The following is a 9,241-nucleotide window of genomic DNA, read 5'->3' on the forward strand; positions in this document are numbered from 1 at the left end:
ATAAAAAAAATTATTAAATTAATGTGGATAAAATCTAACAAAAGACTAAATTTAAAAGTTATTAAAAATACGGAAGCTAAAAACTAAAATTAAGCCAAGGGATCAAGATGACAATAAAAAAAAAACAGGAAAAAAAAGGAAAAAGACCAAACTAATGGACCAATAAGGCAATATACCTTCGAGGACTCTCCTCGAGCCGGGCCTCTTTTGGCAAAAAAGGGCGCGTAAAATTGGCGAAAAGGGCGAAAAAAAAAAAAAGCGCGTAAATTTACGCAATCATGATTGGGGTCTGTTTGTTATTTTATGAAAAATGAATGGCATAACTGAAAATCGAGGTTTTCTATTTCCATTATGCGGGATAGATTTTTTTCCTTCTTTCCTTACAGCACGAAAAGTGGAAAGAAAGAAACACACCGGAGAAGAAGGAGGAGCGAACAGGAAAGTGGAAGAAAGACGAAAGATTCGCAATTGAAAGCTTTCACTGCCATGTCTATGGCGTCTAGGGTTTCTCTTTTCAAGTCTTACTGAAATCTTTCCTCTATACGTAGTTTCTTCTACTCCCTGTTTCATCGTCTTTGAAAACCCTAATTCTTCATGCATCAATTTCAACTGTTGTTCTTCACTCCACTTCAAGATTGCCTTTGAAGTCGAGTCAGTTTTGCCGCAGTTGTTATGGGTGCGCCAGATAGATCTCCGGCGACCTCCAATTCTATGCAGGTAAGTTCTTTATTATGTTGGGAAGCTTGCTCGCTGCTTTGTCACTGAAAGCTACCATGCGTTGACATTTAGTTTAGCCTTGTAATTTCGTGGCTGAGATTGGTTTCTGAATGTTTCTATTTAGTCATATAGTTGAGATTAAGTATTGTACTTTTTTTGGCTGTAATTTGCGTCCGTTTAAGAGCTTGTTCGAGTGGTGGCATTGCTCGATTTGACATCTATGGAAATTTAACTTGCTCTGCAACCCAGAATTTATTTCTTGCAGTAGTACGGACCAAGAATCAAACGCTATCTTCTAATTATTTACCCTGCACTACGTTTTCAGTAAATTTGTCTATGTGCCTACTTGAAGCTTAACTGCCGAGTTTTATGAGTTTGCAAAAAATTAAACACGACAGGGAACTGAGAAACTGTATAGCTTCTGAGAAACACTGGAAGTAGTCCTAATTTTTTAATCGAGTATTTTATAACTTTAAAAGTTTACACTAAGAGGGTAACCTACTCAACATTCAACTGGTTAAGACATACTCCTTCGGCTAAGGGGTTAAAGTATTGAATCCTCCCACCCAATACGTCATTAATCTATCAAAAGTTTACACCAAGAGATTGGTGTCCTCAGTGTGAACTGGGGAGGAATTTTGTAAAAGAAATGCTTTTACGTAAAAGTATTTATAATGTAAGTGTCAACACTTCTTGAAGGAATATTAATTAAATGCTTGGAGTTGCCTCAAACGGCTTAAATATAATGCTCAGCTATCACAGATTCACAACAAAGACTCCTAATACACAGTATATATTGTTCATCAGTTTTCCAAAATAGCGAGCTAGCACTTAACTCGTGATTAAATTTATTGGTGAGGTTTAAATCTTCTTAGTTACAACTCCTGCCAAGAAAACAAACAGGCCACAAATTTCATGGTTCCACATTCCTAGCAACAAAATTTCAGCTTTTTGAAACAGCCAACATATTTTAGTGAACATCTTGATGTACTCAAGGGATACTCTCATCACAATAGAATGCTGCAGGTTTCCTGGTTCTATAAATCTCACCCATTTTGGGATTAGTGAAATATTCATATTCCTCCTGAAGGTATTAAGATCACGTCTGCTACTTTAAGATGAAGTTAAACGGAGGCAATATTCCAGCTCATAAGGCAACTTCCTCATCTAACACCTTCCCCTGATCAATGAAAGTCTCTAATTTTTTATTCTAATGTCTGGGGAACTATATCAGGTTGTCTTTTGAGAAGACAGAGAAAATTTGGTGGGGTTCTATGAAAATGACTTGGATTGAGGTCAACCTGGCTTCTTTAGGCCGACATGAAGATAGCTTAACTGGTTAAGAAACTTATCTTTGACCTAAAAATCCGAGGTTTGAATCCCCACCCCTCATGTTGTTGAACTCACAATATGTCTCCATTAGATAGGCATGTTTCTCTACTTTTTTTACATGTTTCTTCGACCACTGGATCCGAGAATTCAGCTTTATTTGGGTTTCCTCATTTGGTCATTATGAAATAGGATGACATCCATCCCCCTATTGCCTGCTATTCTAGCCGTGTGTTGTTCATCTCCTGCTGGTCAATATGTTTCTTACAACAACTGCCCTGGTCATGTTTCTAGCAGTTGACTGTTGCATGCATTCGGTTTGTCCATTAATTGACTTGTTACGCATTGAATGGGTTTACAATGATCTTGGAGAAGTTCAAACTCACTTAATTTTTATGTTATCAATTTTGTTTCTTGTAAGATGTTGTACTTCATCCTTATTGTTTATACTCTCAAATTTCAGCGTGTCAAAGTATATCGTTTGAATGATGATGGAAAATGGGATGATCAAGGAACTGGACATGTTACTGTTGACTATTTGGAGGTTTGTGACTGACTTCCCCCCTTTTATTTGTATTGGATTGGATGAAAAACATTGAGCTATCCAGAAAGAGAATAATAGAAAAGAGGTTGTGCAATCTCTCAATGAAGTTTAGTTAACATCATATTCACTGATATGAACATAAATTTAACTCTACTCAGAGATCAGAGGAATTGGGGTTGTGTGTCGTTGATGAAGAGGACAATGAGACTCTACTTCTACACCGTATTAGTTCAGATGACATTTACAGAAAGCAAGAAGGTTTTTCTTTCTTTTCTTATGTACTTTAACAATATTGTCAAAACGAGTCTTCTTTGGTGTACCTGCACTATTTTGAATTCCTGGTTGGTTTGGATGGAGACGTATATTGACTTTTGAAAGTACTAACAAAAGTTAGCTTCTTAAATATGCAGATACTATAATCTCTTGGAGAGATCCAGAATATTCTACAGAGTTAGCTCTTAGCTTTCAAGAGACAACTGGATGTTCATACATATGGTAACTATTGAATATCTACCAGCACCCTTTAATGTTTTTTTTCCCACGATAGACTAGCTGAAACTTGGCTTATCTTATTTAGGGATCACATCTGCAATGCGCAAAGGAATCTCCATTTTAATTCTCTCAACAGTAAGTACACAGTAATTTGAGGTCTTCCATTGAATGTTTCTGATTTTGTTCTTTGCACTACATATTTCATGATGGGAACTTACTGTTGTAAATTTACTGGTATCATGGTGTGGAGTGGAGGTTACATTTACTGAATTGAGGTGTTCTAGCTTTTGAGTGGGAAACTTCCTTTGAACTTAGTACCTAGTTGGAGGTTGAAACAGGAAAGGGCTATTTTGGTGTTGACACCAAAACTGAAACAAAAAACTCTGTTATACCAAAAACGGCAGTAGTTACTGGGGCTTCAAAATATGATCACCTTTGGCCTTTGTAGGATTAAAGAGATTGAAAAATCTTAATCTGTTCAGTAGCGTATGGTTTGATCTCATCTACAGTTGCATAATTTATGACTGTCAATAGTTGAGTATATTAAGGATAAAGAGTTGAGTAGTTTTCTCTTTCCATTACCTCTAAACCAAATATTTGACATTAATTTAAATATTGTTTGTAATATAGAATTTGAGCAGTGTTCCCCATCAAAATAGAATCTAAAAGTTGAATATTGGTTGTAAGGTATATATATCTTTTTTTGATGAAAGAAACAATTTATTGATATGTATAAGGGGAGAACCCCAAGCAAAGATATTACAATAAAGATCACCAATTACTGACCAAAAAAGATAAATTGAAGTGAGTGAAAGGGTGATTTAGTTTACACCAAGAAAAAGTGGTAGACAAAAAAGGAGCAGTTAGCCTCGAGGCTGATTTTCCTATCCCATGTCTGGTTTTATCTGGATCAATAGCTTTGTTTTCCACCAGAAACTAATCTTCCCTGGTCTAACAAGTTCTAAAAACCGAGCACTAGAAGAACATGTATCATTAAAAAGTCTTCCGTTCCTTTCACCCCATAAGCACCAAAGGAACACACGAATGAAGGCCAACCAAATCACCTGCTTAACACACACACACACACACACATATATATGATGGGAAACGTTGTTCTAATACAGAATTAATTTTTATTATTTACTTATTTTTGTCTTTGCTGGCTTCTGTTTTAACTTAGTGCAGTGTAATTAGAAGAATAGCCTGTAAATCTTTCACAATCACATAGAAGTCAGCAGAGTGCGGGACATGATTGATTTATTAGGATTTAGACAGTATAGACTCGGTGGATGTTGATGCATGGATGAAAGTGGGAGATCTTGGAGAACTATTACCATGAGAAATCTTAGCATGAGGAGATGAGGGAGCTTTGTGGTCCATTGGAACTGTTAGAATTCTGGTGGTTTGTTAGTCAGTGGAGCTCAAAATGTTTTGCATTGTTAACCTAAGATTATGTAATGAAGCCCTGTTGGCAAAGTGATTGTAGCATTTCTTCAGAGAGCGTAAATGCTTAGTGTCATTGGATCATCGTGAGTAGGCGCGATCCACCCCTTTCTGAGTGGATTTCGGGTTCCTTAATGATTTTAGTAAATTTATCTTGGATTGCTGTCGCTTTGAGTTTCTTGTTGTTAATTTGTGAAATGCTCAGTTGGGGAAGGTTCAAAGTTTTAGTTTTAGGAGGGTTGTTGATTGTTCTTTGTTTCTGGGGTCATATACTTTGTCAGATAAAAGGCAGCACCAAGTGGCCTCTCTATTTCCTTCTTTCGATCACTTTCACTTTTTTTGGGCTTCCATCATCCTCTTTTTGAGATGATGGAGGTGCCCTCCTTGCTATTATGTTGATCGGTTCATTTGTCCTGGAGGAGGGATTTAAGGAGTTGGGCCCTCAATCCATTTGAGGTATTCAAGTGCAATTCATTTTTTTCCACATCTTATGTTCTCGACCTCCCTCATAGCTGGGCATATACTTTTTCCTCTATTCGGAAGGTAAAAATCCCCAAGAAAGTTATAATCATTGCTGGGCAGGTTTTGCATGAGAGAACGAAGACCTTAGATCATATTTATAGACACCCGTCTGTTGTGTTGCATTCTTTATGGATGACACAAGGAGGATATCAACCATTTATCCCCATGGGGTTTCCAGTATGCTTAAGTCTCTAGGGAGCCTGTGCTGGAGTTTGTTTATGCTTGTTTTGGCTCATAGCACAAACGATGATGTATTTGGTTAGAGAGGTTCCATAGGATTTTTAGAGGAATTGAGTGATCTTGAGAGGAGGTTGGGATTGGAGTCCATTCTTGTAGTCAGTAATAGTGTAGGGACTCCTTTTGTGAGTTTTTTTTTGTACGGTTTTATAATTTTTTCATTTTTCTGAATAAAACCTTAAATAAATAAAGCAGAATTAGGTACCATGGCTAATTTCTAAACAAATGTTGTATTTATTTTGGCAAATGCTTGTTTTGAATAATTCTTTGTCTTCATTTCTTTGTGGCCAGATGATACGTTCCACAGCATGAACAGTGAGTTGAGGGAGTTGCCTGCAATTGAGCTATCAACACTGCCCCTAATACTTAAGGTTAGTATGAAGGTACTAATAGAGAACTAGGCAAGACAAGCTCTAGAAAGCAATCAGCCAAAACAATTTTGGTAGAGAACTGTTTTGGAAACCACTCCCAAACACTTGAAACTTTTAGTAACTGACTATGAGAACATGCTTTGTATAGCTATACTGGATTACTAGTCTCCTGTCAAACTGGAAAGGTCTTTTCTTATCTCTCTTTTGGGGGCTCCCCTTCTTTTGTAATTTCGTACTATCAATGAAATTGTTTCTTGTAAAAAAGATAGAGAGTAAAAAAAGAAAAAGAAAGAGAGATAGAGAACATGGTTTGTAGAATTTTTTAATTTTTTTCCTTAGAAAACATATAGCAATAAAAATCGACACTCAAAGAATCCCTTCTCTCTCTCTCTCTCTCTTCCTGCACTTCTTTTTGGATAAACAAACTCTAAGGGACTACATGAGGATTTTGATATTCAAAATCTATAAAAGTTGCAGAAGAGTAAGCTCAATCACCTATCCAGGACAATTCGAGATCCTTTGCTGCTTATCCAACTGAATCATATATAAATTTACATTCGGCAATTTCCTGTTGTCCTCTCTCTCCATATTTTATATTCCCCTTCCCTACTCTTGCTCGTCATAGGCTGCTTATTCAGTTGAATCATATTCTGGTTAGAGTGAACTACATACCTTGTAATATTGGCCGATCTATCTTCATATTGATTATTCCTTTTGTGCCTTGCATTAGGGAAATTAATTACTGTCACTTTTTTTTTTTTAATTATTATTTTTAAAATAATAAGGAACTAGTATTTCATGTCTACCCATTGTGATGTACTCTCTGCCAGTATGGCATGACATTTTAACTACTCTTTAATACCGCCCGCTTCTTGGAAGCATGAGTGATTGGTTTCTTAAGATAAATATCCTCCTTCCCTGGTTTAACTCATCTTTTTGATTATTTGGATGGGGACAATCCTTCATATTGATTGATACTTTTTTTGTTTAGATTGTTGTTGAAAGTGGCATTACAGATCAGATGCGGTTAGTGGAACTCATAGTTGCCAATGTAAGATTTGGACAACTTTGTGACTTTCCATGTAAATTTGGGTTCTCTTATGACTTCTACATGAAATCTTTATCTTGGATGAACAAGAATGAGTGTTTTGACTGACAGTTTTCCATAATGCAGCAAGATTTTTTCAAAAAGCTGATGGACATATTTCATATCTGTGAAGACTTGGAAAATCTTGATGGTCTTCACATGATATATAAAATAGTCAGGGGGATCAGTCAGTATCTTTTTTGGTTATATTTACTATTATCGCCAGCAATTAATGTTGTTTGTTACTTATTATTATTATTATTATTATTTTTCAGTCATGCTGAATAGCTCACAGATCTATGAGAAAATTTTTGGAGATGAATTAATCATGGACATCATTGGTTCTCTAGAATGTAAGCTCTGGTATTTTTTCAATTGATGCTCATCTATACTTGTTTCTTTATATTTAGACTAGAAATATGTCGTGCCCTAGAGGATATTTAATTTCATCCTGGTTTTTGCTGCTCTGATTTTGTCCAATTTGTCCAATATGTTGTGATTATGAATTCTGTAACAGTAGGCTTATTGGAAGGCGGGTTTGTAGCCCTCTTTAACGTGGGTTGAGAAGTTCTATACTCTTTTATCTTATATTACATCTCTGATTTGTTAACTAGAACTGGGCTTTGTATATAGTTTATCTTCTGCTAATTTCTCTACCTGTATATATTGCTCTTTTGTGAAATAGGTATTAGGGACTACCCTCAATGACTTAGTTCTTCTATTTTTGTGAAATAGGTATTAGGGACTACCCTCAATGACTTAGTTCTTCTATTTTTTATGTGATTGGCAGACGATCCAGAGTTGCCTCATGTCCAGCATCATCGTAATTTTTTGAAAGAGCATGTCATTTTCAAAGAGGTAATGTTGTTACCTAGCTGTCCATATTCAAAAGTGAGGGAAAAGAACAGTGGGCCAAGGGGTCTTATTATGCAGTCTTCTGTGGAGGATTTTACTTGTATATATTACATATGTATTCGCTTTCATTTTTGTAGGCTATACCCATCAAGGATCCATTGGTTTTGTCGAAGATACATCAAACATACAGAATTGGCTATCTAAAGGTTTGGGTCTTTGGTAGATGCAATTTCTCTATCCATTGAGCTAGCTGATAATGTGCTGTTATCTTGGATTTCTTTTCCATAGGATGTTGTTTTGGCTAGAGTATTGGATGAGTCCACAATTGCAAATCTAAATTCCATTATCCATGCAAACAATGCGCTGGTAGGTTCTTGGAACCACATGCTTGTTTTTGAGCTGATGTGTAGACACTCTAACATCAGGTTTCATTGTAGGTTGTTTCTTTGTTGAAGGATGACAATACATTTATTCAGGAGTTATTTGTAAGGCTGAAATTGCCAACGACGTCTGAAGAATCTAAAAAGAATTTGGTACTTTTGCTTCTAAGCATTGTTTTTCCCCTTGTTATGTTGTGGCAACATGCAATTTCTTGTGCTTTAGTTCAATCTAATTTTCTCCCTAATGCTGTACTTGTAATTTCCTATTCTCAATTTCTTGAGGTATATTTTGAGTTCTTTTGAATTGAATGTAATCATAACTAATTATCTTGTTTTAGGTACATTTTTTGCACGAGTTTTGCAGTTTAAGTAAAAATTTACAGATGGTTCAGCAGCTACGACTATTTCGGTACCTTCTGCATGAGATACTATTATTTTTTTTCTTTTAAAAATGTAATTTCTGTTTGAAAATATTCAAAGTCATGAAAATTACCAAACCCTACAACTTTGATTCTTTGGATATTTTTGTATTTCAATTTAAGACGCTGATAGCCAGTTGCTGTTTTCTTAAGGCTTCTCGTTGAGTTGTTTCAAATGGTGAACTTATTTTGCAGGGATCTTATGAATGAGGGAATTTTTGATGTCATTGCCGATGTATTACAAAGTCCAGATAAAAAATTTGTGTTAACTGGGTAATGTCTACCTTCTGATTAAATTTTGATTTTGTTTGAGTGCATTGCCATAAACTATATTTTTTTGAACTGTAAACTGTTTTACAAACCTATTTTTAAGAAGAAACTTTTACATTGTTCACTTATTCGTACCATTCATTGCAAGTTTCTTTGGTTCTTAAGAAAAGAACAAAGGTTTTTATCCGAAAAAGACCTTTGATGGTTTGTTTTTCTCCTGTAGAAAGAACCATTATGATAATAACTCTATTGAAAATACAACCTTGAACTAGATTTGTCTTATTTTGAGCAGCACACTTGTCTTCTGCTTTCTTCCATCTATTTTTAATTCATTCTTTTTATGCATCTCAGTAATGCATTGTTTGCATGGATGCAGGACAGATATCCTTATTCTTTTCTTGAACCAAGATCCAAATCTTCTACGTTCTTATGTTGTTAGGAAGGAAGGAATTCCACTCCTAGGACTGCTGGTACATGATTCTTATCTGTTTTGTCTGATGTGAACTTTTTTATTTTAAACGAAAAGGAAAACTTTCATTAAGAAAAGTGAAAAAAAATACTCCCTGGTACTGGAT

General features: G+C 35.5%; 1 protein-coding gene across 3 annotated transcripts in view; it reads left to right on the forward strand.

Moving 5' to 3' along the window:
• The first annotated feature begins 346 nt into the window (after positions 1-346).
• Positions 347-9,241, forward strand: part of LOC120092984 (serine/threonine-protein phosphatase 4 regulatory subunit 3) — a 13,417-nt gene continuing 4,522 nt past the window's right edge. The window contains exons 1-16 of one of the 3 annotated variants that reach the window (XM_039051266.1): positions 347-717; positions 2,510-2,590; positions 2,749-2,848; positions 3,001-3,085; positions 3,168-3,217; positions 5,576-5,655; positions 6,647-6,706; positions 6,830-6,929; positions 7,018-7,095; positions 7,533-7,600; positions 7,735-7,803; positions 7,886-7,963; positions 8,035-8,130; positions 8,316-8,386; positions 8,592-8,669; positions 9,048-9,136. In XM_039051266.1, the coding sequence (XP_038907194.1) occupies positions 673-717; positions 2,510-2,590; positions 2,749-2,848; positions 3,001-3,085; positions 3,168-3,217; positions 5,576-5,655; positions 6,647-6,706; positions 6,830-6,929; positions 7,018-7,095; positions 7,533-7,600; positions 7,735-7,803; positions 7,886-7,963; positions 8,035-8,130; positions 8,316-8,386; positions 8,592-8,669; positions 9,048-9,105 (1,197 nt within the window). In that variant the 5' untranslated portion in view covers positions 347-672 and the 3' untranslated portion in view covers positions 9,106-9,136. Of the gene's footprint in view, positions 718-2,509; positions 2,591-2,748; positions 2,849-3,000; positions 3,086-3,167; positions 3,218-5,575; positions 5,656-6,646; positions 6,707-6,829; positions 6,930-7,017; positions 7,096-7,532; positions 7,601-7,734; positions 7,804-7,885; positions 7,964-8,034; positions 8,131-8,315; positions 8,387-8,591; positions 8,670-9,042; positions 9,137-9,241 lie in introns of all 3 variants that reach the window. The other 2 variants (XM_039051264.1, XM_039051265.1) reach the window with 2 other exon arrangements.

This window comes from Benincasa hispida, chromosome 12 (genome assembly GCF_009727055.1).
Source record: "Benincasa hispida cultivar B227 chromosome 12, ASM972705v1, whole genome shotgun sequence".
In the NCBI taxonomy this organism is placed as follows: domain Eukaryota; kingdom Viridiplantae; phylum Streptophyta; class Magnoliopsida; order Cucurbitales; family Cucurbitaceae; genus Benincasa; species Benincasa hispida.